Source organism: Ursus arctos, unplaced genomic scaffold (genome assembly GCF_023065955.2).
Source record: "Ursus arctos isolate Adak ecotype North America unplaced genomic scaffold, UrsArc2.0 scaffold_18, whole genome shotgun sequence".
Classification (NCBI taxonomy): Eukaryota; Metazoa; Chordata; class Mammalia; order Carnivora; family Ursidae; genus Ursus; species Ursus arctos.
The window spans coordinates 60307298-60334719 of record NW_026622852.1 but is presented as its reverse complement, the minus strand read 5'-3'; the positions used below and the strand labels follow the sequence as shown (position 1 = coordinate 60334719).

The window sequence follows — 27422 nt, the reverse complement described above, 5'->3', positions numbered from 1 at the left end:
TGGCCGCACTCAAGGGCTGGCCACTGCGTGGGCAGCAAGTGGGGGCGCAGGTAAAAGGCTCTGTATCAACACCTGATGGGCCTTTGTCAAGAAAGGGCCCAGGGAGCCCTCTGGTCCCAGGGTGGCCAGTGGCCTCCAGCTGAGCTCAGCTCCGAGGGTCCACCCAGGACCCTCCCCGGGTGGCAGATAGCTGTTTAGGAGGGCCCATGAATGTGCATAAGGACCCTGAAAGGCCAGCATTATAGGGCCAGGTGGGCAGAGAAGGGAGTCTCTGAGAAGCCAGGATTTCTAAATTTGGACCCGGCCGTGGGCACCAGGGAGGCATCTTGGGAAGGGTGCGAGGACTGAGCGTACTCTGGTCAGCGAGCTGGTAGCGTTAGTGCCTAGGCCTGAGGCCAGGGTCGCCACCAAGGTTCTCAGGCCAAATACCCAGTTACTGTGAGACAGGTGGCTCACTGATGTGTGGCAGTTATGTGTGAGGACCAGGTCTGGGCAGGCCTCCGGCCACGTTCCCACCAAGTGCTCCCGGAGCCCATCCACCGTGGCACTCCCAGCTGAACCCCAGGAGCTCAGCCCCATCCTGCACACTGGCCACCCCTGCTCCCAGCCCAGTGCCGGGGGAGACGCTGTTCTCGGGGCCAGGCAGGGTGGACCAGGGCAAACACCAGGAAGCACAGAAGAGGTGTCCCACAGACGCTCTAGGGTGATAGCCTGAGGCTCAACACAGCGACAAGGCTGGCTCCGTGGGGCTCCGTGGGGCTCCACAGGGCTGTTGGCTCATAAGCCCATCTACGCAGCAGAAGGTGCTGTCCACTGGCCAGCAGAGAGCATCACATTCAGGACTGACCCAGGGAGGGCCTCTGTGCAGTGCTGGGCCTTCAGGGCCCTGTCCCGTGCTCCGGTGGGCCTGAGCACCCTGGTTGATGGCTCAGAGCCTCTGTCGCCCCTGGCCCCAGCTGGAGCGGGCTGCCTCCCTGGAGACCTCCCACTGCCAGGCTGACTTTCCATTTTCCTTCACTTCCTTGTGCTATTTTAGTGCCATTCCCAGAGGGAAAACCCACTGGACACACAGAGCATTCCCAGAGCGAGCCTGGCCACTCTCTGGGCGGGCGCATCAGGGTACAAGGCTGGACATGCGGAGGGAGGAGGCCCGGCCCAAGGTTGGGTTAGGTGCCTGGCCAGGGGTCTATGGCCACACCTCACCCAGTGCCTAGCCCCTGACCGCAGGCTGTGTTGACGTTCCACGTGGCGTGTGCCCAGGGCACAGGGTCTGCCTTCTGGGGCATCTGCATGTGAGGACAGCCGTGCCAGGGCCAGAGCCAGGTGGTGGAGGCCTGTGGCAGGCAGGGAGATTGCCCACCTGCCCACACCAGGGATTCGGCGGGTCTCACGTGGTGGGCAGGATCGTGACCCCTGAAGCTGGCGACCTGGGCCTGGGATTGGCCATCAGGAACATCCGCCGAAAGGACATTCCCAGTGCCGTCCACCATGGGAAAATATTTTATCAAAGAAATTTGAGTTAAAAAAAAAAGCCTGAGCACGAACCCCTGACATGGCTAGGCGTAATGTCTATTTTTACTGTCCCTCTGGTCCCCCTCCGCTGTGGTGGGGAGCAGGCTGTGGCCCCCATGTGGAAGTGGGGGAGTGTCCTGGGAGTCAATGACGTTGGCCTCCGGAAGTGGGCACCCAGGAGGGGAGGCCTCTGCGGGACGGTGACCCCGCCTTGGGGAGCTCTCAGGCAGTGCTGGCTGCAGGATCCCCAGGAGGGAGAGGGTGTTGGGCCAGAGAGAAGCCTGCAGTTAGGGGAGGCCGGACCTTGGGCTACAGGGTTACAGGCACCCGGGAGGCAAAAGGGCTGGGCAGGGGCCCTGGGACAGAGGTGGACAGCAGCCCAGACTGATGTCTGGCAGGGGAGGGAGGCAAGCAGAGGGCTCCCAGGACCTAGGGACGTGAGGGGACTCCAGGGCAGCCGACCCCCCGGCACCCACGCCTGGAGCCCAGGGCTGTTGCCCCTGGGCCTGGCCCTGTCCCTGGGCCTGCAGACCCTCCCTCTATGCTGATGACCAACTGCAGACCGGGACCGACGGGAAGAGGGGCGACGGCCGCTGACCCCGCCCCTCCCCAGCCTTTGTGCTCTATTGCCCCCAGGCCCGTTCCCACACTCGGTGCCCCCAGGGTCACACAGGCACAAAGGCTGCAGAGGGGTGGCCACCACCCTGCGCAGGGAGAGACCCCGGCCCGCTGGCTCTGAGGCTGCAGGAGGAGCGGCTGTGGGGGCTCTGGAGGAGGATGGGTCGGGAGCAGCTGGCGTCGGGTTTCCGCGCTGTCCTGAGACCTCAAGGACAGTGGGATCCACCAGTAGGTTTTGGCAGGGACTGAGGCCAGTGTGCGCCCGACTCAAGATGCTAGCCAGGGTGATGGCCCAACCAGCAAGCTTGGTGCAGTCCCCGGGGGTGACAGCAGTGTGGGCCTGGGGTGATCACCCCATGAGGCCACCTCCAGGCTCTCCCCACAGCTTCCCTCCCTCCAGAGAAGGCATGGGTCTCAGCCAGAGCCCCAGCTTCTGTTCCCACCAGATGGCCCTGGGGGACGAAGGACTTGGACTCCATTGGCCTGGGGGCCCCTCAGCTTCTGGTGGCCCTGATCTGACCCCGGCCACTTTAGGAAAGAGCCTGGGCCAGCATGACAGCCACACCTGCATCCTGGACACTAAAGCAGGGCTGTCTCTGGATGCCAGCCTGTCCAGCAGCCAGCTTCACGTGAGATCCTAACCCACAAGTGGCACCGGTGTCATGTGTCCACGCCAGGCCCTCTGCCCCCAGCCCACGCTTCCCTGGGCTGTGTCATCCCTTGGAGTGGCTTGGGCTGAGAGGAGGTCTGAGGGCCAGCCCTACGCCTGTGGCCTTGAGACCTGCCAAGGTGTCTCTGGGCCAGCACCTGGGAAGGTTGGTGTGAGTCCCCAGCCCCGCTAATGCCAGGCCCCCACCCAGGTACACAGCTCCTTTCTCCTTCTCATGTCTGTCTGTGTGGTGGGGGCCCAGGACCCAGCAGTCATTGATCATGTGTTTCTCATGGGCCTTCCCATCAGCGGTGTGGGGTCCCCTCTGGACAGGGCTTCTCGGGCTGTACCCCCTGAATGTTGATGGAAGAGTGAACACATGTCCTGTCCACTTTCAGAAGGGGTTGATGTGCTTAAAGTTGAAATTCAGAGAGCATGGGTGCACCCACCCAAATGGGTGCTTCCTGCTGCCCTGGCTACAGTGTGAGGGGACGGGAGCACAGGTGCCCAGCCAGTGTCCACAGGTGCACGGACACCCACGATGCGGGTGGAGTGTTGGTCGCCTGGGCAGACACAACCATGGCCCAAGTCAGGCCCCTGGGAGTGTGGGGGAAGGACAGCAGGGAGGTTCCCCCAGCCAGCGCTGGCCACCTCAGGAGGGACGGTACAGGTTTGGCTATCTGGGCCAGGGTGTCATCTGAGCTGGCCAGCTGAGGTCAGGAGTGGAAGAGGCTGGGCGGGGCAGAGTTGGCCATGTGGGCACCCTCAGCGTCGTCCTCTTGGATGACTGTCCCAGACACCCCTGACAGTAAGACAAGGCCTGGCACCCAGAACACAAAGTCTGGGAGTGTGGCCGTGTCTCTGGGGACCAAGGTCCTTCCCCCTCTCTGCTCTGTGCCTCCATGGGCTGCTGTCACCGTGCCACTACCCAAAGCCCCAAGCCATGGAGTATCCAGAACTCCTGGCCAGACCTTTGAAAGGCCAGCCCCTCAACCTGCCACGTGCCAGCGTCTGGTGAGAACTGGCCCCTGGCGATGGGCCTTCCATGGGGCGGGGGGCACTGGATGCTGATGAGGCCTCCCAGCTGGGCAGGGAAAGGCTCAGGGCTGCAGAGCGGACCCCCCCCCCCGCCCCGGAACAGTCTGAGGGACCCTGAAGCTCAGGGAGAGAGTAGCACGAGGCCCCCCATAGCCGGGGTTGGGGTTAGTGGCAGGTTGAGACACACACCCTGATGTCAGCACACCGCAGCCCGCGGCTAAAACATGAAATTCAAATTTCAGCGTCCATAAATAGTTTTCTTGGCAGCAGCCCCGCCTCTGTGTTCCTACACTGCCCACAGCTGCTTTCTCAGGGACCCACTGGCCCTTTCAGGGGCCTGACCCATGCCTCGGGGCCTGGCTGGCCTCTGATGGGGGGAGGTGGGCACTCTTCTTCCTTTTGAGCAATTGCCAGCCCCAAAGCAGGAATGGGGCCCGGGAGCCAGGGGGCAGTCAGACCATGGTCCACTCAGCCCTAGATGTGGGAGCCAAGACAGGCCTGGCTGGCCTCAGGAGTGTAAGGCCAGGGGCAGCGAGCCCCTTGGGGCTGCAGATAAAGGTGGCCATGGGCAGCTGTGGATCAGGTCTGGGGACGGTCCGCCAGGCAGTGACTACTCCATCCGTATCCTGATGGGGCAGGGACCAGTAGATGGCCAGTGCTGCGGGGCACCTAGCCACTTTTCCCTCCCCTACTGGCGCTGGGGAGTGGGGCCTGTCCTCTTCCCCCTGCTCCGGGGCAGCCTGTTCGCTGCCCACCCACTGCCCTGAGGCAGAGCCCCTGTGCGTGGAGCACATTCAGGACGAGTGTAGACCCCAAAGGTCTCTGAGGGGAGATGGGGCATCCAGGGCGGAACAGCATGAGCGAGGGCCAGCCAGAGATAGGGAGGGGCCTCCGAATAACCCTACAAAGGGAGAGGGGCCTGCGTAACCAAGCCCTGCACTCCTCCCTGGAGGTGGGGGAGTGGGTGGTGGAGGGTCTCTCGGAGAAGTGGGGGGAGTCAGGCTCTGGCAAGGACTGCTTCTTCCTCCCATCTTGGAAAACCCATTTCAAGGCACAAGTGGTGGTGGAAGGGACCACCTGTCCTGGCCTGACTCAGTGGCCCTGGGAGGAAGCAGGAAGAAGGGCCAGGGGACCCCTGCCCTGTGCTCAGCCCCCAGTCACGCTGGCTCCCCACCATACTGTAGCTCCTGCCTCACTTGAGCTCCCACCTTCTCCACCTGGCCTGCCAAGCCCCAGGTCGGCTGTCATTGCCTCCAGGAAGGCCTCCAGGCCCCCAGCCCGATTTCTAGACCATCACCCTTTGGAGGAGTACTTTGGGGCTCCTCTCTCCCTTGGCTGGGAACACAGTGGGGCAGAGCTGCTCTGAGTGAAAGACAGGCCCCACAGACCTTAAGGCAGTTTCAGACCCCAGGGTGCAGCGCTTGGGGTCCCAGACCACTGCCTGCTGTCTGAGGGCCTGGCTCCACTTGTCTGGGGAAGCCGGACAACCAAGGCTGCTCCCCAACGCCCTTAGCCTGTCCCCCATTGCCCCCCCACCCCGCGGCCCTAGGTGGGAGGGGTCCCCCGGCCCCCCTCGCCCTGGGTCCTGGCGCGGGAAGGCAGGCGTGCAACCGTTTGCTTTTGAATCTCCGCCGGGTGTCCTGAGTGGCCCTTTCAAAGGCCGGCCGGGGGCGGGGGCCGTTCCCAGGCGCGCCCCGCCCTCCCCGCCCGCCCCTCCTCCCGCTTTCCCACGCGGCCCAGCCGCCGGCTGGTTCTCACGGCCCGCTGCCCCTCCCCCGTCTGGGAACGGCCGCGCTGCGCCCGCTGCACTGGGGTGCCCGGGAGCCCCGGGATGGGCGGTGCGCTTAGCGGGGGTTCCTGGAGGGGGTGCCGCCTAGGGGTTGCTGAGGTTGCCCAAGGGGGGGCAGAAAACAGTCCCACCCCACCCCCAGGGCCTAAGGCTAGAGGACGTCTTCTGGCCCAGATTCTATTTGATTTAACCCAGGGCAAGTGGTTACGGCCCCCCACACCTCATGGAGAGACCTAGGGGGCCCTGTCTGTGCCTCCCTAGTGCCTGGGGACAGTGAGCACTGACCCCTCACTGGGTCACTGGGGTCTCCCTGACACGGGAGCAGGTCCTGGGGCCTCTTTCCCTCCAAACAGCCTGGAAAGGCTAGGGCGCGGACTTCACAAAAGCAAATACAGACTCCCGCTAAATGTGAACTTCAGAAAAGAGTGGCTACCTTCTCACGTAGAAGTGTATCCCACACTTTATCTGAAATTCACATTAGGGCCCCAGTTCTCCCTGGCCCCCACTGGGGGAGGGGGGGGCTGTGACCATCCCATGTCAGGCTCCAGGAATCAGGGCAGGAGGACTTGGCCACCTATCTGGGCCCCACGGCTCACACCACTTGGCTGGCCTCCCTGGATGTCAGCCCCAGTCCACCCAAGTGAGCTGGAACGTGGGGTGCCATCTGCCCAGCCTCAGAGAGCCCAGACTGGACTGTTGGCCCCGCTGTCCCCACACAGTGGGGGCTGTGGCTGGTGCAGTTGGGGGAGGAGCTTTCAGGAGCTCAAAAACCCAGGGTGGGGGGACACCCAGCAGGAAGCTCACCTGCCCATCCTTGTGGCTGCTTCCCAGGGCTCAGTCCTGCAAGCCCCCGAGGAGCCTGGGGGAAGGGCTGTGACCCTCCCATATGTCCCTGGCCAGGGTGACCTGGGCAGGCAGTGCCTCCCATTCACGCCTGGTTGACACGTATGCTGCGTCCTGGACACTGAGCTTCTGCCCAAGGCTGGCTCCTCGCTCCATCCACTGCCCTTTCCTCCTTCCCTCGCCATCAGAGCGACCAGCAAGGGGTCCAGGGATGTCCAGGGGGTCTTAGGGTGTTCACCCCAGCCGTGGCTGCAGGGCCCCTGCGGGTTGTCAGCCCCTCGTCCACTCTGCCCACACGACGGCAGCTCTAGAGCTGGGCGCTCTACTCCCGGAGAGTCTGGGGCAGGTCCTCAGGAAGTCGACGTGGCCCTCCTGTCCTGGCAGCAGGAGGACAGCCCGGCCGGAGGTTGGGGGTCTGGCTCCAGCTGCCAGGTATACACCTCCCTCTGCGGCCAAGGTCCCCGACCTGGGGTGCCGGGCTGCTGAGGCTGCTCCCATCTGACCCCGTGCCCTCAGAACCAGTCTTGTCTGCTCCCCATCTGCTTGGGGAGGTGGTTATTCCCAAACGTAGAACCCCCCAGGAACGAGCTCCTGTACTGCCCGACCAGATGCACACAGGCTCCTGCCTACAGGCTGCCCATACACACAGATACACTCCTGGGGCCGGGGGAACACGCGAAGTCCCATCCACTCACCCTGAGACACCCGTCACACCAGGCCTGTGTCCACACCGCGGAATGCCCGGTCCCATGCACTCCTGTTCACGCCTCCGACTATGGCTCACGTGCAGACACACGCTCAGCCACTCTGGGGCTGGTGCTTATGAGGGGCACACCTGCGGAGCCCCAGCTCACACACGTGCACACACACACACACACACACACACACACACGGGCCCTCGCACAGCATGCCCCAGCACCTGTGGCCCCTGACCCCCTCGGGGGCCCATGCCCTACTCTGTGGAGACACTGTCCCGGCCCCACAAAGGGGATGGGCAGTGGCCAGGTCAGCGAAGGGCTGGGCCCGTGAGAACTGACCTTCCTGGACCTGGGGGCAGGGCAGGCATTGGAGCAAGGCCCCTGCAAGGCTGCCATCCCAGGTCATAGACATCAGAGGTGGAGGCCACTGGAGGGCCATGAGCCTGTTCACAGATGGAAAAGAATTATTGTTGCTTTTTAAATTTTATTTATTTATTTGAGAGAGAGTGCACCCACAGGAGTTGGGGGGTGGGGGGGTACAGCAGAGGCAGAGAGAGAAGCAGGCTCCCCGCTGAGCACAGAGCCCTGTGTGGGGCCCAATCCCAGGACCCTGGGATCCTGACCCGAGCCAAAGGCAGATGCTTCACGGACTGAGCCCCCCAGGCGCCCCTATGGGGAGGTTTTATTTTTTTTTTTTATTTTTTAAATTTTATTTATTTATTTGACAGAGATAGAGACAGCCAGCGAGAGAGGGAACACAAGCAGAGGGAGTGGGAGAGGAAGAAGCAGGCTCATAGCAGAGGAGCCTGATGCGGGGCTCGATCCCATAACGCCGGGATCACGCCCTGAGCCGAAGGCAGACGCTTAACCGCTGTGCCACCCAGGCGCCCCTATGGGGGGGGTTTAAAACCCAATGATAAGGAGCGCCTGGGGGGCTCAGTCGGTGCAGTGTCTGCCTTCCGTTCAGGTCCTGATCCCAGGGTCATGGATGGAGTCCGTATCAGGCTTCCTGCTCGGCGGGGAGCCTGCTTCTCCCTCTGCCTCTACTTCTCCCCCTGCTCATGCTCTCTCTCGATATCTCTGACTCTCTCTCTGAAATAAATAAAATGTTTTAAAAAACAAGAACAAAAAATCCTTCCCACGAAGGCCAGTACAGCATCTGCAGCCGTGCACCCTGCCCAGGGCCTAGGGCCTGGCCCTTCTGTCCCCAGCATTTGTCCCTGGCCAGCGGGATGGGGTTGACACCCCACAGATGCCCCATGCATCTCCGCTGTGGGCCAGCCACAACTGCAGTCCCCCTGGCCCGTCTCCAGTGCAAAATTGGGCAACATCCCGTGCCGGGGGCCAGCAGGGTCTTCGTGGGCAAAGCTGGCTGATGCCCTGGTCTTGGAGGAGGGTCACAGCCCCAGCGTCGGGGGCAGATGGTTCAGGGCCTCATGAGGTGTTGCCGGGACAGTGTGGGAGAACGAGGTGTGGAGCAGACCCAGGCCTCATTGCTTCCTGCCGGGGCTTTGGTCCCACCCCGTCCAGCGAGGTGTCAGGCCAACACCCCAGGGAAGGGGTCTTTCATCCCAGCCCTTTGGCCCTGCACCCGGCACCATTTGTTGGGGTGGCTGTGGAGGGGTCACGGTGGATAAGGCAGCCTGGGAAAGCCTTAGGACCTGCCCATCTCAGGACAGCAAGTGTGGACAGTGAGGGGAAGTGGCGCTTGGCAGGGACCAAATGGGCAGAAAATGCTGCGGGAACAGTGACCCTGGTGTCCTGTGGCTGAGACCCTCCAGGGCCCCCAGTCCCCTGACGTGAGCATCTGAGACGCTGGCTGCGTGTAGGTATGTTCTGGGAAGGTGCCGGAAACGAAAAACCCTTCTCAATGCCATGCTGGCTTTTCCCACCAGGTGGTGGGTTGAGGGGAAGTTGATTTTCTTCTGCTTTTTTATGCTCTGCTGTTCTCCTAATTTGCTCTAAAGGAGCAAGAAATGCCCATTACTCTAGAGCATGTCACAGCTTCTGAGCCGAAGCCCCCATCCGCCCTGCCTGTGGTGTCAGAAAATCCCAGCACGTGGCCTTCCAGGGTCTGGGTCCTCCCATCCCTTACGGGGGGTGGGGGCTGCAGGTGCTGGCAGGCGCTGCTTGGAGCCCGAAAAGCACTTGCCATCAGGCTGGAGCCAGGTTTCTACAAGCCCGCCCCTCGCTCGGAAGACTGGAAAGCCCTGATAGCAGGACACCGGCGTGGCCCAGCCCTGTGCCCTGCTGGGAGCTGGGGCCACAGCTCTCAGCTGCGCCAGGTGCCCACTGAACAGGGAAAATGGGGCCAGCCTGCAGTGGGGAGCTCAGGTCACAGGCCTGGCTGCTGGTGGAGTGTCACCCGCACCCTCCACTGGACTCCCAGCCTAGGCAGGTGCCTTCCCGCTGCCCCGCACCCGGAGGAGCATGGGTTGTCTGTCATGCCTCATGCCCCAGTGAGCCCCAGGTGTGGCTCCTATCCCACCCCCCTCTCTCCCTCTAGGCAACCAACAGAACTCAGTGCTGCTCTCAGCCCTGAGATGGGCTGCTAGGCCCAGGGGTGGAGTTGCCTCCTGGTCCTGCTCTGCACGTTCCGTGGCTCTGGCTGGGGCTGCGCCTCCGCTCCACACCTGTGTACCAGCTGTCCACTGGTGGCGCACAGCAGACCCCCACAGGCCCACAGACCAGGGCCGCCTATGTGAGGCCCGTGTACCCGGGGCAGGTGAGCATCTAGGAGCGGTGGGCGCCCAGGACAGCTGGGCACACAGACATTTCCAGGGACAGAGTTCAGGACAGATGCGGTGACCTTGCCTCTTGCTCGGCTCCGGTTCTGCTGGTCACGACCACTCCCTTGGGTGGGTATGGCTGTGATTCCTGGGCTCAGAGCTGAGAGCAGGCCCACTCTTGGGCATGGCTCCCCACACCTGGGAACTGACCCCCCAACCCCCCCCCGCTGCCCCTTGCCAAGTGTTAGCCTCAGAGGAATGGACAGCTATCCCTGTTGTACCCTTTCCTCACACACCCAAGAAGCCCAGAGAACCAAACCTCCTGGGGAGTGACCAGAGCAGGCCCTTCCCACCCTCCTCAGGCCCTAGGGAGGGGCAGGGGACTGTCGAGGGTGGACCGAGAGGTCAGGCCTGCCTAACGGCCGGTGCATGGGCCCCACCAGTCCTCAGGACCAGGCCCTGCTGGCGGCCCAGCCCCCAGGAGACAGCATCCCACTCGTGGGCTCGTGCCCCTTCCTGAGGCGGTCCCCAGGCCCACGGAGTGCCCTGAGTCGGGACAGCATGGCAGGCGTTAGCTCTGAGCAGCTGTAGGAGCTGTGGGAAACAGGCAGGCAGGTGGACCCCTGGGACAGGGAAGCCAGAAGCCTTCCCAGCCCCTCCTGCCCCCAACTTACCGGGCCCCTCCCACCCAGCCTGGCTCTGGGGGTGGAAGCCAACCCTACCTTTGGGCTCCCAGACTGAATGAGGGTGCACAGAGACCAAGCCAGACTCACGGGACTGTACCAGCCAGCCCCCGCTTTCCAGGGCCTCCCCCAGGACCCCCACTGCTGTCTGCCCAGACCCACTGGCACACACCCCCTCTCCTGGGGGTCAGTGTGAGGACCCTGGTGAGGGGCCCTAGCAGGCCGAGGGCCCTGTGACTGTGAGCAAGTTAGCCCCTCAAGAAGCCCCCTTTCTTCAAAAGGAAAGGGCAAGGGCTGCACCTCTCTGGTGTCAGGAGGGGGCCTCTGCTGGACTGGCACCAAGTCCATGACCAGGCAGGCGCTAGGCCATGAGCCCCAGAGGGCAGGCCGCAGCCTTACTCCAGGGGTGGCCGCTGCCCGCCCACAGCAGGCGGCCCCACAGCAGGCAGTCAGGCAAGGGTTGCTGGGCCCCACAGTGGACAGGAGATGGACAGCGAGGCCCTAGGTGCTGGTCCTTCCTACAGATGGGGAATGCAGGGCAGAGAGGGGGTGAGCGTGCAGAACCGGCTCTTCCAGGTGGAGGTGGGGGTGGGGCAGGGCCTCCCAGGCCCTATGGGGTGACAGCAAGGGCCCGGCTGTGGGCAGCCGCCGTGGGAAAAGCGGCACCGGCGGTTCCCGAGGGTGGGGCCAGGTCCTTGTGGATGGCACCGGTCGTTTGTCTGCGTGCGGTGACTCAGCATGACCTGGCAGCTCCGCCCCAGTGTGGATGCCAGGCCTGGTCCCGGCCAGGCAGGCAGAGCCCTCGGAGAGGACCCCACCCGCCTGCCCGTGCTCCATCCGTCTCACACCTACTGGCCCTGACCTCTCGGGTGGCCTGCACAGGGAGAACGGGGGTGTGGTGGGCAGCCCAGGGCCCTACTGCCCACTCATTCTCTGCTCCTTCCCCAGCTGGACCTGGAATGACCACGGGCCAGACAGGCGGCCAGGGCTCCACCCGCACCGCACCCCGGGAAGGTCCCTGGATCCGTGACCAGGCGGCCAGCCCCCCTCTCCCCCCAGACTGCCTGGGCCGTCTGGTTGGCAGAGGGGGACAGGGGGACAGGAGGCCCCTCAAAGAGGCAGGAAGAAGGGTCCTGCCTGGGATCAGCCCTGCCCCAGCCCCACCTAGGCCTCCCAGTGGAGGCAACCCCACCCACCCAGCACTCCCAGGCCCTGGCTCCCGATGCTGGATGTGGAGCCATGAGGCCATAGGTAAAGCAAGCTCACAGTGTCGAAAGCCCCGTGGGAAAAGGGCGTGTGGGGGCAGGGGGGCACCGCCTCTGACGTGGGCACACCCTGAGGCTCCAGGGGCCCGTGGCTGCCACCTACCCACCCACCCCCAGGAACCGTGTCACCCAGGGCACTGGCCAGGCTCCTCCAGGAGGGGCCAAGAGTGATCCCGGGAGTACAGATCATGGCCCCTCCTCCCTGTGGCCTGGGAACCCCGCAGGCCCTGCTCTGGGCTCAGCTTTCCCCCTGCAGGCTGACCGGTGTGCACGTCTCCATGGGTACCGTGCCTACCTGCCCGCGAGCCAGGTCTCTAGAGACCTGACCCCTCCCACTCTCCCTTGGGGCCCTCCCCACCTCACCCTGGGGATCCTGGGGTCCCTCGCCCTGTCAGGCAGGCCCATCAGAAAGCAAGCCTGGGGCAACTGTGTGGGGAGGGCAGGGTGGGCCCCAGAAGCCCCCGTCTCCACCGGAGTCGCCGGAAGGTCAGCAGGGTTGAGCTGAACTCCTCACAGGGGCCCATGGCATGTCCTAGACAAGGACCCCAAATAGAAGGAAAAGTGGGAGCTTCCCTCTTGATCTGTCACAGATGTGGTGCCCAGTGGGGACAGGCACAGGCAGCGTCAAGAAACATGGACACTGAAATGGCCTGGCTCACCCAAGACCAGCCGATGGGTCAGCTGTAGGGCTGCTTACACCGACCCCTTAATGCTGGGCCCTATGTCCCCTACCATGCCGAGCCAGGCCAGGGCAGCCCACGCCTGGCTTTGCCCTCAAGATCCCAGGGGTTGGGGAAAACAGCCCAGGTGATAGCAGAGTGCCACAGAGTCTTGGGAGCCAGAAGAGGCTGCCCAGGGCCCACTAGGATCCAGAGCAGTCAAGGAGGGCTTCCAGGAGGTGGTGTGCCCTGTCTTGCAGAGACGGAAGGGATGTGTCATTCCCTAGCCAGACCTAGAGCTGCAAGGAGTGTGAGGCTGTGGGTGGGAGGATGGAAGGAGCCTCACCTGGCCTCGGCACCCCTTCCGTCCCCAGGCCTGTAACTGTGACCAGTACCTGAAGGTTTCCAAGGACATGATGAAGCAGCTGGTGTGGCTCGACAGCCACCAGGAAGGCCCCAGCAGCACAGGTGTGTGTGCCCCACGGGGTTGGCCACGGGCTCTGTGGGGTCTGTGGCAGTGGCCCCACGACTGGGTACCCCCAGGATGAAAGTGCACGCATGGCCAGGGGCTGGTAGGAAGAGTGTAACGTGCAAAGGTCGCAGGCCCAGAGGACCGGGCAGCTCTGACCCTCCTCGCCCCTCTGGGGTGGTGTCCCCCACCCTCTGTCCAGGAGGCCCTGCATGCAAAGCGCCTGCACGCTCACAGGCCAGCACACCTGCTCACTTGCACACACGTGTGCACACATGGGCACCTGCTGGCACATCTCTGTGCCACTGGCCCTCGCTGAGCCATCTGAAGGTAGGTGAGCCAAGACAGACGGGAAGGAGGGCAAACCCCAGAGGTCCACGCCCCCCAAGCAGGGGCCCAGCCTCAGTTTCCGTGTTTGTAAAACCAGAAGGAAAAGGGTACAGAGCACCCACAGACTTTGAAGTTGCTGGCCAGGGCCGTGAGTGTGCCTGGCCATTCCTACCACTGGCGCCTCCACCCTCTAGAGAGAAGGACCCTGTGGCAGGGGCACCAGAGGGAGCCTGGCTGCTGCTCCCTAGGCTCCCAGCCCTTCCTCAGTGGAGGGCAAGGATGGAATGGATAGAAGAGTGTCTTGAGACACCCTCTGGGGGTCAGCCTGAGGCCTGGGTGCCTCTCCAGGATAAGGACATCCCCACTTGTTCTTCCTGCCTCCCTCTGAGATTTGGGACCAGAGTGAGGGCCACCCATTCTTCAGGTGAGCCAACATGATGGCCTGTGCCCAACCCCAGCAGCTCTCAGCTCTGTGAAGGGTGACCTTGACGCCTTCAGGTCCCAGGAGGGGAGGAGCAGAGCATGTGGGTGCCGCCCGCAGGGCCCCTCTGAGCCCCCAGTGCTCACCCACAGGCTCACTCCTGTCCTGGGGTAGTGGGCAGCACTCCTGAAGGCCGCCTGGTACCTCGGGGGCCTCCAGGCAGAGGCGGAGGCCGGACGGGCCAGGGCAAGCTGGAGAGGGAGGTCGTGGCCTAGCTGGGTTCCAAGATGGCAGTGGGGCTTGGGTGAGGGGCTCCTCCAGTCAGGCCTCCACTGCCGCTGATCTGGGGCCGTCTGTGCAGAAATGTCTGCTGAGCCAAGGACGAAGGTCAGCAGAACCGGGGAGGACACTTCTCCCACCTGCTGGCAGGTGCTCCCCAGCCGTCACTGCCTCAGCCCTGCACTGGCCCCTTGGCAGCCCGCAGCCTGGCCATCTCCCTGCGCTCTTAGTGGGGGTAGGGACCCTCTCGCGGAGTCCGGAGGTCACTTCCCAGGGTCTCTGCTGGCTACCCTGAGCTCCAGCAGGTCCCCTGGGCCCCTGCCCGCCCGCTGTGGGGCGGGCTGTGATGAAATGTGCTCCCCTGGCAGCGGCTTATCTGCTCATCGCCACAGATGGGATGCCCCCGCCCCCACCCGCCAGTTCTCAGGCCCCCAAGTGCCCTAATTGGCCAATCTCACGCCCAGAACTTGTTTCCCAAGGACCTTTGAGCCCCAAGAACATTCCAAGGTGTGAGTTCCCATGGGAGGGGACCAGGCTGGCACCAAAGCTCCTCAGCCCCCTGCCCTTTGCCCTTTCTGCTAAGGGTGGGGGAGAGGCTGGGCGCCTGGAGGGGCACCATGGGCACTGGGGCTACCAGGCCCCATCCTTAGGACAGTCCCTCGTGTCTTTGATTAACAGGTGATGAGCCCCCCCCAAGCGAGGACATACTGGAGGCAGGTAAGCCCCAGGACCACCCCCAAGGACACGTGGGACCACCCCCGAGGACACGTGGGTCTCCGGACACAGGGCCCCAACCCAAGCCAGGGTTTGTGTCCTGGCCCAGTACAGAGGATGGTCCTGTGCCCTAGGTGAGGGGTGGCGGCCAGTACCCGAGGGGAGGGCCAGGGGTCCGTGGGTAAGAAGAGGCGGAGTTGGGTGGGTGGGGCAACGTAGGGAGGAGCCGCGGGAAAGAGTGGGGTGGAGGCCGGATGCTCGAAGGCTGAGCACTCAGAGCCATGCTTCCACCTCTGCAGGCTCGGCCCCAGAGGAGGCCCCCGGGGGCTACATCTATGACCTGCCCTGCCGCTGGCTGGAGGCGGCCGACCTGCAGACCAGCGCCCCCGCCACCCTGGGCAACGGCACCCGGCTGCAGCTGGCAGGGGTCCCGGAGGGCGTGCTGCGGCGGCCGGGCCTGAGGCACTTCTTCTGCTGCACTGGCTGTGGCAAGGTCTTCTGGGAGGGCTCCCACCTGGGCCGCATCACCACACACTTCAGCGAAGTCCTGGGTGGTGCCCCCAGCCCCTGGAAGCAGAGCTGAGCCCCCACCCGCCCAGCCAGCAGGCCCTCTTAGGAACAGCGCCCCAGGCCCGCTGGCCTGCCTTGCCCCCTGGACCCCACACACACGTCCGTGCCCCCCACCTACGTGCCAGCAGGGTCCCAGCCCCCGCACAGCTGCTGGAGCCGGGTGGAGGAGAGAGAGGTTTTCCGCACAGTCAGGGTGCTCGGACCCTGAGCCGAGAACCGCCTGACATTCAGGAATGAGGCCGACGGAAGGTGGGAAGGACACGCCTGGTAGAGGAAATTGCACAAAGGCCCAAGGGTGGGACCCAAGTGGCTCCCCATCCGCGGGGCTCAGCGGGCGGGGGGGGGGGTGGGTAGGAGCACACAGCACCCCCGCCCCCCGTGAGTGTTGGCCCACTCCGTTCGCTGTGGCAGCCCCACCCCCACTACCCCACCCTGCTGGCCTTTTCAGTCCAAGGGCCAAGCCTCCAGGCCAGGCAGGACAGGACCTTCCCGCCTTCCCCAAGTAGGTCCCAGCCCGGCTGGCCTCAGGACCCTCCGGGGCCCTCCAATTCCGGAGAGTAAGATGGTGGGATCCTGCTGGGGCAGGGCTCTCTAGGCCAGATGTGGCTGGGGGGATCTTCCTGGGGACTGGGCCCCGCCCTGCCTGCTGCAAGGGGCAGGGCAGCCCCCCTCTAGGCAGACACCCACTGTGATTGGCCTGGAGGGGCGGCGGCAGCTCTGTGTGTGCTGCCTGGGCCCCTTCGCTGGCCGCAGCTTGACCCCACAGCCTCTTTTCCTCCCCCCACCCCCACACCCCCAGTCATAAAGGAGGGCCCCCCCCTCACAACTGCAGGAAGCAGCGGCTTCTCCACCCACTCGGAGGGAAACTGAGGCGCGGGCACCCATTGCTGGCACCCCGAGGGCCCCGGGCACCGGTTGCCAGGTGGGCGGGGAGAGGAGCCTAGATTGCATCTTGCCCTCGCCGCCTCCTCCTGGCTCACCCCCCAGGAATGTGCCCCCCCGCCAACATCCCTTTCCTGTCCTTCCTGCCTTGAGCGGAAACCAGCTCAGATTTGGCTGAGGAGCCCGGCGGAAGCCTTGGGCTGCTGGGGCCTGGGGGCTGGGGCGGGGCTGCTGCCTCTGTCCGGAGCAGGGTGCACCTGCAGGCCCAGGTGTGACGGCCTCAGGTACAGGTGGGCACTGGCCATGCCAGGCCTGCCTCTGCCCCTGCCCAGGTGCAGGGTCATGCTGAAAGGCCACACAGACATCCTGCCACATCCCCCATCCTCTTTCCCTGGAAGTGCCCACCGCGTGCCAGGGGCTCAGCCCCCAGCACCTCTGGGGCCAGCCGCACAGACAGAGGGAGAGGCTCCGAGGCCAGAGCCAGGCCAAGTGGGCACTGTGTCAGGGCCAAGTCTGCAAACTGGCCTTCCCCACCCTATGATCACTGCTGAGCCTGAGGGCCAGGCAGGGCTGCCAAGGTGAGCAGGCAAGCCAGACCCTCGCAGGCGTGGGGACCCTCTGTGGTCGGTGTGCTGCTTCCAGGAGCCAGACCACCAGTCCTGTCCTAGGAAGCAGCCCCGAGCATGCTCTCCCCCGGGAGGGTTAGGAGGAAACCGCCAGGGGTGCTGGCCCCGCTGCCCCAGCCAGCTGCTTCCTGGAGACTCTGCTCTGACCCAAGGCCCTGCTGTTGGTTGCAGCTGGTCCTCAACAGAAAGAGGCCAGAGCCAGGGACAAGCTCGGAGAGACAGGAGACGAAGTGTCCTTCCTGAACCTCCAGGCAGGCCCGTCCCAGCACCCCTCTACCCCGCGTACCCTCTAGAGGGAGGAGAGGGCAACCAAGTGGGGCCCCTTCTCACAGTGATGCCTGCCTTCCCACCTCCCCACCCCTCTGCTGCCCAGACTGGCTGTCTCCCTCCGGGGACCCTCCAGGGCTCATATGCTCACTGCCCGCCCAGCCTGGCTCCACGGCAAACCCCTGGTCCTGAGCCATCACGGGGTCAGCCCACAGAGCTTTCTGAGGCCCCAGGGCTGCCTTAGGCCTCTTCTCAGGCCAGGGGTCAGGCACCATGCCCACAGGGTGGGCTGTGGTCCTAGTGCCAGGCCGTGCCCTGAGCGGCCAGCAGGGCAGGCAAGAGTCGAGCAGTGATTGTCTGCCACAGTTCCTGCCCCGGGCGTCCTTCCTCCGCTCTGGCCGAGGGCTGAGTGTTTGTTATTTGATCTCTATCCTCTCTCGGCCCTTCTACCAGGTGTCTGGGCTGCTGGGAAGAAACACTCTCCTCTTTCCCACGCTCCCCGACACATTTTAATGAATTAGCTGGAAGCCCCGCCCCCACTGCCCGCCTGCCTGCTCACCCTCCCTCCCCTGCCTAGTGCCTTTAAGGTGGCCGCAGGCCTTGGCCCAGCTCTGGCCAGCCGCCTCTTGTGTGCTGTCCTCCCCAGTCGGCCCCACCCAGAACTTCCCAGCCCATATCCCAGAATGCTCCCCAGGCTGCCCCACCCCTGCCCACGTTGCTCCTTCACCACCCACGGCTCTGAACCTGGAAAGGAAGGGGGTCCCCAGAGGAAGAAGGGGGCCCTCTGCGACCCCGGCCTCCACCTCACCATGGCCCTGCAGGGTGGCATCCCCTGGGCCAGCATCCTTGGAGCTGACGCAGAGAAGGACGGGGTCCAGCTGTTTAGCCAGGGTTCAGGGCGTGCCCACAGATCCCAGGTCAGGGGTTTCTCCCTCAGAGCCAGTGAACCCCTTGCCTGATTGTGGAAGTGACACCACCAAGAAAGCCACAAACACCAGAGGGGGGCTTCTCTGAGCCCTGGGGCAAGGCCTGGCTGATGGCGGGCCTCTCCCCCTCCCTCCAAGGCATTTGTAACAAATGTCCTCCTTTTGGACTGTTCCTTCAGCAAACATTTGGAGCCAGTGCCCTGCAAAACCCTCTTCCCCTCCTGCCCTGGAATGGGGCAGCTCCTAGGGTTTGGAGCGGAGCCACTTAGGACGAAATTACCCTCCCAGCCACGGTGGAGAAGCACAAGCTGCCGCGGGAATTCCATCCGCTCCCCAGGGACAGCGTGACCATCCCCTGCACCCCACGATGGCAGGCCTGGCTACACCTGTCTGACCCTCACACCGAACCCTGGGTGGGGCAGGAGGCAACCTCCAGCTAGACTCTCAGGGCCACTCTGGCCACGCTAATCCAGCTGGGGGACACCCAAACTACCGATTTCATGGCGGTGGTGGCGGCCGCACGTTCCCACACGGAGCTCACAGGGCCCCTTTGTCTGCCCTCCCTGAAGCCTGCGCGGTGTCAAAGGGACTTTTCTCCCAGGCTCAACAGGGTCTCCAAGATGTCCTTCAGGTCTAGGGACCTGAGCCCACCTGGGCTGGGGCCTGTCTTTGAGCCCACTGCCTTCCAAGGACAGCCCTGGGCACCGTCCAGAGCCAGGTACACGTTCTCAGAGCGCCCTGCCGTCCTGGCCCAGCCCCGTTCCAAGGAGAAGCAGGGAGCTAGCTGTGTGCCTACCGAGCAGGTCACAGCCCTGCACAGGGTCGCATGCTCACCTGTTCTGAGGGTCACTGTCCAGAAGGGACTGTGGGCCCCAGTGGACAGGGCCTTTGCCTTCTTCCCTGGTGCTGGGGAGATGCAGGGAAGTGGGTGCTGGAGGCGGTCAGGGGCCCTGCGCTCGAGGTGTTCACGGTCCAGCAGCAACTGTTCCCAGGCCCCCTTACTGGGCCCAGGGACACTTCCTGGTAAGATGAACGGGACAAGGCAGGGGCTCCTGATACCAGCAGCACCCCCAGGTCACAATCACAGCTGAACCTAGCACAGGGCTCTACTGAGCCCAGGCTTACCCACTTGCACGGCGGGGAGCTCCCGGTGGGAGCAAGTCTGAGCAGAACAGCCGGACCAGCAGCCAGACTGCTAGCTTCAGGGAGACCAGAGTGAGGGACTCAGGGAGCTCTGGCTTCCAGGAGGACCCCCGGCTAGTCAGCTACGGTCAGGTCTGAGGGTAGCCGACCAGAGGCAGCCAGCCCTGGGGTGGCCTTACCCAGTTTTTCTTGCGGTTTGGCTGTAACGCCTCCAGAGCACAGAGCAAGATGGGAGCACACCCACGTGTGTGTCCAGACAGGGGGGCACCAGGCAGACGCCCACGGGAGTCCATCCTGAAACAAGGCCTAGCAGGGTGGTCTCCCCAGATGAGGCCCATAGCTGCCTCGTGGGAACCCCCAGCCGACTTCTGAAGGAATGGAAGCCAGAGCACGCGGCCCTGCTGCCCAAGGCCGCCTGCTCCGAGAATCGTTCCTGCCCAATTTCCAGCCACCGCAGCCCAGCTATAAACTGTAAAACCCTAATGAGGAAATTTGGCGGCAGTATGAGAGCACCAATAAAAAATGGGTTTACAGTTTGGAAATGAGTCATTTCTGGGTTTCCTTTCTGAGCGGCCCTTGGCGCCTTACCTGGGGCTGCTCACCTGGCCAGGCCCCGCCTGTTCCTAGTCGTGCTGATGGCGGTGGCCCAGCAGAGGGAAGCAGGCCCTGAGGTCCCGCTGACTGACCTCCTCCCCGCCCCTTGGAGGCGCTTCTGAACCGGAGATGGCGGGGAGGGGGGCGCAGCCCAGGGCTTCCTCAGGTACAGACCCGGCTTCTTGGTCAGGGCGGGGCCTCAGGGTTTGGCTCCTCAAGCCAATCAGGTTGGGGAGTAAATACGGGATGACCCATGCCGCCGGAGGCGCCGCCCGCGTGCGGGAAGGACCGCGTGGCTGGGGTCACACGCCCGAGCTGTTCGTGGAGTTGGCCCCCGCGTGGACCTTGTATCCTGGGGGCCAGGCTGGGCCAGTCTTGTTGCCGCGCACCCGGCGTGTTAGGGACGCGGAGGGTCGACGGCCGGCGCTCCGGGAGCGCGGAGCGAGAACCGGGATCTCTACCCGGGCCTCCCGGGTCTGAAATGCCCGCGAACCCCCACCATGGGGAGGCCGCCCTCGGGTCCACCTCGGGGCCGCGCTCGGCCGGGGATCGGGCCTGGCTCTGTCCGAGCAGGGAGCTTGGAATTCCCCGGGTGGCCGAAGGGAGAGTAGGCGGGACGACGGCGGAGATGCGGAGAGCCCCAGGGCGCGTGGAGCAAGGACCCCCCCACCCCAACCACCGCCACCTGGCCCCCTGCCGGCGACCAGCGCCCCCTGCCGCGAAGCGCGCTGCTGCCCGGGCACGCCCCGCCCCGGCACCACCCCCGCCCCGCCTCCACGTGGACACCGCCCAATCGTAGGGCCGCCGGCGCACGCGTCACCGGCGCCCTATTGTTATGCAAATATAAAGGGGGTAAAAGGCGCCCCGGCGCGGCGGGCGGGCGAGTGCAGCTGCGCGTGGGGAGGCGCTTGGGCCCTGCGTGGGAGCCGCAGCGAGCAGGGACCGGGAACGCGCGGCGCCGCCGCCGGGCCCACCGGCCCCCGCGAGCGCAGTGCCTGCCCCCGTCGCCCGCCCGCCCGGGCGCGGCTGGATGCGGCGGGGGCCCCGCGGCGGCGGCCCCCGGCCCCCAGCGCCCGGAACGCCCAGGAGCGGCGTGCGGGGCCCGGGGGCTCCGCGCCCTCCATGCGCCGAGGCGCGCCCCGAGACAGCCAGGGGGCCGCGCCGCAGCCGCCGCCGCCGCCGCCCGCGCTGAGCCCCAGCGCGGCCCGCTGCCCGCGCCCGGCGGCAGCATGAGCCAGGCCGACCTGTCCACCTGCTCGGCGCCGCAGACGCAGCGCATCTTCCAGGAGGCCGTGCGCAAGGGCAACACGCAGGAGCTGCAGTCGCTGCTGCAGAACATGACCAACTGCGAGTTCAACGTGAACTCGTTCGGGCCTGAGGGCCAGACGGCGCTGCACCAGTCGGTCATCGACGGCAACCTGGAGCTCGTGAAGCTGCTGGTCAAGTTCGGCGCCGACATCCGCCTGGCCAACCGCGACGGCTGGAGCGCGCTGCACATCGCCGCGTTCGGCGGCCACCAGGACATCGTGCTCTATCTCATCACCAAGGCCAAGTACGCGGGCAGCGGCCGGTGATGCCCGCCCGGACCCGGACGCGGGCCTCGAGCGTGTCGTCTGCTGTATCTTCCCGCCAACTACCTCGGTGCGCACCGGGCCCGCGAGCCCAGAGGCCACAACGAGTATGGCGCGCGCGCGTCCGCGCCCACGGGGGCCGCGCGGCGCCCGCTGCCAGGGGTCGACGCCCCCGCGCGGCAGCCTGGACCCGGCCGAGGGCTTCCCACGGCCCCCGCCCGCCGCCTCGCGGTGGGAGGGGGGGCGTTGTGCGGGAGGGGGGGGCGGGGCGCAGGCTGCAGCCCCTTTGAAATCTGAGTCTCGCTACCAGCAAGTTCGGAGTCCCGAGACACCGGATCCTCCGGTCAAAATGTTTTCTCCCGAAGGTGGAAGGCGGGCGGCGGGGTCGCCAGGCTCGGAGCGCCCCGCCGCCCGCAGGACCCGCGGCCGAAGCCCGCAGTCGCCTAGGGGCCACGGCGGGGCGTCTCCGGCCCCGACGCGTGATCGTGGAGACGCTTCGCTGTTCCTGGGGTTCTAAACTATTTATCATGTGTGTGTATATTTGTGGGTGAAGTTTGTGCGCCTGATTTTGTTTGTTTGTTTGTTTGTTTGTTTGGAAAATATTGTGCGTGGTCAATGTGGTTGTAGGGGGGGAAGATGCATTTTTTTTCCTAGTCTTAAAACTAAAACTTGAGTCTGTCATTTCTTGGTTGCACTGAAAATACCGCCCAGCCTGATGGTTTTCCCGTGCTAGTCCCTCTCCCTCCTTTCCCTCTTTCCCCTCCCCCTTCCCCCTCCACCCCTCCCGTCTGTCCCTCTTAGACACAGACACACAATTCCGAGTGAGTTTTGGGAGCCCCGGGCCTCCCTCTACCCTCTCCTGTGAGAGGCCGCCATCCCCCCAAACCTGCTGGCTTTGCAGTCTCCTCGGGAGCATGGGTGCTCGGGTGTGGCGGTGGGGGGCGGGAGAGGATCATACCTTTTCTAGTGAGTTCTATTATAGTTAGTCGGTTGCACACTTTTTTAAAAAAGTAAATGGATCTGCCACGATTGAATGTCATAACATTTATGACAGAATATAAAATATTAACATATTTTAAGCCAAGTTTTAGGTGTATTTTTTGAATCTTGGTTATAAACCCAATTTTAAAGGGCGTTGTATCCAGCGTTGTGAAGGCAACAGTGTACCCATATTTATATTTTTATAAAATACCTATAAGACTGTGAATCTCTTGTGCTAATTGCTGAGTGAGTTGAAGGACTGTTTTGCCCCTCTTCAGTCTCCCGGAGCTTCAAGGACCCGATTCGAATCCGAAAATCCTGTCGTGGGGGAGGGGCCGCGCGGGGACCTGGGCCGGAGGCGGTGCCTCTGCGTCACTTTCTGTCCCGAAAGGCGCCCTTCCTGGTCTCCGAGGTTCCAATTTTCTATGCAACCCCACACCCCTTGTTGTTTTGATCCTGAGAAATAAAAGGGAGGCTGAATTATTCAAATTTAAATGAGGCTTCCCCTGGGTAGAAGTGCTGCTGACCCTTCGTGCAAAAATGGGGAGCACTTGAGGACACAGGTGGGTGGAGGCCCTTTGTGCGTGGCTGGTCAGACTCGGGCAGTCATCTGTGGCTTTTTCTAAAACCTTGTGTGAGAAGAATATATTGATAATGTCCGTGAGACAAGCAGACATTGAAACTGAGGCACAGATTACTCCAAAAGGAGTTTTTCTGTATATTTTTTCTAGATGCAAATACCTTTTTAATTATGTTAATTAATGTTAAGACTTTCTAGGCTTATATGGAAGCTGTGTGTGGGTCCTGGTATGGTCACTTCTAACTGGATAAAGTCTGCAGCACATTCCTGAGTGTACGATATAGACTTGTAGCCCAGCATGAAAAATTTATGAATAAATTTTTCATTGATTTTTTTTTATTAAAAAAAAAAGTTTGTTGGTTCTTCTTGGTCTTGGCACCTAGGAGGAGGGTCAGGCTGCAACACGCTGTTTGTGGGTGCCGTCTACACAATGCTTGGCTTGTTTTCAGCTAAAGACAGAGCCCGGGAAACTGGCTCTGGGCTCAACTCAAGGGCCAGCCTCAGTTGGCCACGTATGGGACTTGTGAGGTGCCAGGGGAGGACCCTCTTCCAGCTGGGGGGGGACCTAGGCCACCCTGAGAGCGCCCAGAACCAGCCCACAAGCCGCTTCCTCTGCTCCCTGGCACAGCAGCTGAGGCCTCTGCAGGGGAAGCTCTGGAAGCTCCTCCCACCCCCTGGCCAGCCCCAGACGACAGGTCCTCAGACGAGCCAGGCCCCCTCCTGCCCACCACCGCCTTCCTTGGCTGTGGACAGAAGGGGTATTTTCTAACCCTGGGGAACATCGCGGTTGTTGCCTCCTGACGACTAAAAGGCCTGTTTCTTCTCTTCGTCCCCTGGTGGCGTCCGGGAGCTGGGGAGGCCAGCAGGCTTCCGGAGCCAGCCGCTCCCCGAGGAGCACAGATCCCAAGGTAGACTCAAGTGTCGTCCAGTGTCCCTGTGTGTGAGCAGAGCTCAGAGCAGGGTGTCTGTTCCCGGCACCTACAAGAAGAGCAGAGACGCTCGGTGCACATACCTGAGATGCCCTTGGGGCCCTGCGGCCTTGTGAGAGGGGGCGCAGGGGCGGACACCAGTGGGTCCAGAGCAAGAGTAGGCTGCCCAGAGGAGGGGGAGCCGGCACAGGTAACCGCTCTGCAGCAGAAGGGTGTCCGCTTCCTGTCGGCGGGTCAGGCAGCTCTGCTTCGTCCCGCAGACGTACTGCCCTTTCCAAACTGGGAGCTTCTGGGGCCGTGCCTTCCATGTTCCTACTTTGCATATCCTGCTCTGTTCTGCCCTTGAGGGTTTTCTGAGCTCTTTTCCCAGTTGGTGAAATGGGCACTTACTGTCCCTTCAGCTGGCCAGGAGACCGGGTGGGGGAGGTGGGGGTGCGGCTCTCTCCTTAGACACCCGCAGAAGTGAGTGGCATATTTGATGCAAATGAGCTCTCGGGGGAGGTGGTGTCCACTGGGCAGGCGAGTGGGCTGAGGGTGCCAGCTGGGGTGCCAGGCCTCGAAAGGGAGGGTTGCTACAAGAACTTGGACTTCGCTTGGGTATCTGGGGAATGAAGTGCGGCCTGGGTGCTGTCCGGGTGGCCCGCGGGCACGCAGGCCCAGAGCTCCATTTCCCACCCGGCACGCTGCCCGCAGGAGACGGAGGAAGCCGGCCCGGAGCTAGTGGGCAGTGCTTGCTGCCGGCGCCAGCTGCTGGGGAGGGTCCGGTTCCCTGCGAGGGGCTGCCGGCCGCTGGAGTGGGAGCACCGGACGCCCCCGGGCACATGGCGCCACCACAGGAGACCGTCAGCAGCTCCCTTAAGTCCTCCCTGGGAGACACACATTTGACTGAGAAGGGCTTTGTGCTGCTCGCAGAGGAATAGTTTTCTCTCCAGCATGGACAAAAAGGAGGCCAGGCCCTGCTCAGCCCCCAGCTGTGGAGGACGCCGGGTGGGGTTTCGCTGCCCTTTTCCCTAGGTGCTGTTCTGGGCACAGATAACCCCCGCCCCCCAGGCTGGGCCCTGGCTGCTGGGGAGGGACTCTGCGTGCGTCTAAAGACGGGTACTCATGGGCATTCCGTGGCCCTTTTATTGGGCAGGGCCCTAGGAAACGGACACATGCCAACTACAGCTCTCCTTCCGCCATCTGGGGTCAGAGCTGTGAACAAGCAAGCAACAGGGGCAGTGCAGCTTCTCCGTCCAGAAACTCTGGGCTCAGGAACTCGCGCTAACCGGCCAATGGTGTCACCTGGGAGTCCCTCCCCAGGTGGGCCTTCAGGGGCGCAAGACTCCTCTCAAGCCTCTTTGTGGCCAGGGTAAGAATGAAGTCAGAGCTGACCTCTCTGTCTGGCCCCCAGGATCTGCAGGGCCGCTGCGGAGGCCAAGTGAGGGTCCTAGCCAGGGGCACTGAGGACACCCAGGGTGGAGGGGTCTGGCCGGCAGGGGCTGGACCGCTGGGAAGTCCTGGGGTGCCTGCCAAGGAGAAAGGAAGACAGACCAAACGGACAAGGGTAGGGCCTCCCCCACCCCCCCAGCCAGGAGTGATGGCGGCTCCTGTCCAACTGTCTCTCTGACCTGACCCCAGCCAGACACAGGAAGTGTTTACTGTTGGAATGGATGCCAGAGAGAGACCAGGAAATGCAGGAAAATGGTCAGCCAGAAAGAGTGATGTCTAAAGTCAACAGGCGTGGGAGCCAGGACAGAGCCTGGGGGCGGGGGGCAGGATTTGGAGGCCAGACCAAGGGCCAAGGCCGGGGGTGGGGGTGGGGGGTGTTAGGAGAAGGAGAGGGAAGGGGCTGCCCTCTGGCTCTGTCCCCCAAAGGTCCTGGGGCTCAGCACAGGGTGGCACAGAGCAGGGTCCACATAGGCAGCCTGGCAGCTCAAGGAGGCTGGTGTCCCCCTGGAAGCTGGAGAGAGACGGTGCCAGACACAGGGGGCAGCTGGGGGACAAAGCCTGAGCCCCGGGTGTGAGGGACCAGGCGAGAGGGGGCCGTGGGAGGTCTGGGAACCTCCCAGACAGCTCCTCCGCGAGGCCGCCAGCGCAGCCTCCTCCTGGGGCTTGGGGTCTCTGGAGGCCGCCCTCCCCCACCACCCACTGCACGCTCCGCCTCTGTGGCCTGGGCTCCGCGCTCCCCTTCCAACACTCCCCTCCCCTCCCCTCCCCTCCCCTCCCCTCCCCTCCCCTCCCCTCCCCTCCCCTCTCCTCCCCTCCGTCGGGCGCATTCTTCTGCTTGGGTGTACGTCGGGCCGTCCCTCCGCGCGCGTCTGTCTGTCTTTCTTCTCTTGCCCCCTCCAAAGCCGTGGCCCCCATTCATTCTCGAGGCCTCTGCCCTTTCCTCCGCGCGGGTCCCCGCTCGGCGAGCAGCTGCTATGCTAATGAGGGCGGAGGGAGGTGGGGGACCGGCGGGCAGGGGGAGGCTGGGGGGCCCTCGGGAGGTGGGGGGGCAGCAAAGGCGCAAGAAAGAGGCGCCGGTGGGGGAGTCCCGCTGGAGGGCGCGGCTGGGGGGCGGACTGGGAGTAAACGGACTTGGACGGGGAAACCAGCGTAGGGAGGCTGGGGCCTCTGCATTGGGATGGGGGATGGGCTGGACAGTGGGGGCCCTGGCCCAGGGTGGGGGGCGGGCACTCACAAAGGCCGGGGCAGGGTGGGGGCACGGGGGCTGCCCCCGCCGCCCTCGACTCAAAGCCCGTCCTGCGCACCCACTCGCCAGGCACGGGGTATCCGGAGTAGAAACCAGCTGTCATCTCTGTTCTGGGGTCACGGCCTGGGACGCGCAGCTCGTTCGGAGGTTCCCCGCCCCCGCACCGCGCCCCGCAGACTCTGCTGCGCTTGGGGGCTGCAGTACGCCCTCCACTGGAGGGGGTCTGAGCCGAGACGGATGGTCAGGCACTCCCGCCCGCCCCAGGCCTGGATAACTGGACACTGAGAGGGGTACGGAAAGGGAGCCCCCCAGGAGCTGTGCCTGAGGATCCCGGGCTCAGTGGGACTGGAGGGGACCGAGCGGGAGACGGTGACCCTGACCACAGCCCCCCCCCCCCCCGCCCGCCCTGGCGTCCGAGGGGCCCCCCGCCCCCGCGAGCCTGGCTCTTGGCGCCCGGTATGCCCTTGCCCCTTCCCGACCTCGCCCCCGGGCTCAGACGAGAACCCACGAGTGGAGGCGGCAGGCAGCGTCCGCAGCGGGTGGGGGCTCTCGCGAGGGCGGTCCCGCGCTAGCCGCCCCGGGGCGGGCTCAGCCCCAGTGGGGGCGCGAGCCCAGGACCACGCTGGGCGGGCTGTGCTGCCGCCCTGCGGCCGCGAGGCGCAATGCGCCCACAAGCCCCGGCGTCCCAGGGTCCCCGGCAGGCACGACCCCCGCCGGCCCTTCGCCGCGCGCACGCCCGCCCTCCTGGCCTGCTGCGGACATCCTGGAGCCCACCCCAGGAAGGCGCATTGACCCCATGGTCGTTCCTGGCTTCTGCCCTCCCCAGAGGAGACAGGGCCTGGGGAAGTGAGCCCATCACGGTCCTCATCAAGCGATTGGCAGTGGTGTGCTTCTCCCATCTGGCCCAGTAGGGAAGAGAGGGCGTTCCAGGGCCCTGGGGCCACAAAGAATGCATGACCAGCAGGACACGGGATCTGTCG

The 27422-nt window shown here is 64.2% G+C and overlaps 2 protein-coding genes across 2 annotated transcripts in view; both read left to right on the top strand.

The window, feature by feature from the left end:
• The window catches only part of EXD3 (exonuclease 3'-5' domain containing 3), an 84114-nt gene extending 64462 nt beyond the window's left edge, over positions 1-19652 (top strand). The window contains exons 21-22 of the mRNA XM_057313864.1: positions 12858-12951; positions 18147-19652. Of these exons, the coding sequence (XP_057169847.1) occupies positions 12858-12951; positions 18147-18214 (162 nt within the window). The 3' untranslated portion in view covers positions 18215-19652. The remainder of the gene's footprint in view (positions 1-12857; positions 12952-18146) is intronic.
• Positions 19653-20889: 1237 nt separating this feature from the next.
• On the top strand, positions 20890-23169 carry NRARP (NOTCH regulated ankyrin repeat protein). Its single transcript, XM_057313863.1, has one exon. The coding sequence runs from the start codon at positions 20934-20936 to the stop codon at positions 21276-21278; it is 345 nt and encodes a 114-aa protein (XP_057169846.1). The 5' UTR covers positions 20890-20933; the 3' UTR covers positions 21279-23169.
• The last annotated feature ends 4253 nt before the right edge of the window (positions 23170-27422 follow it).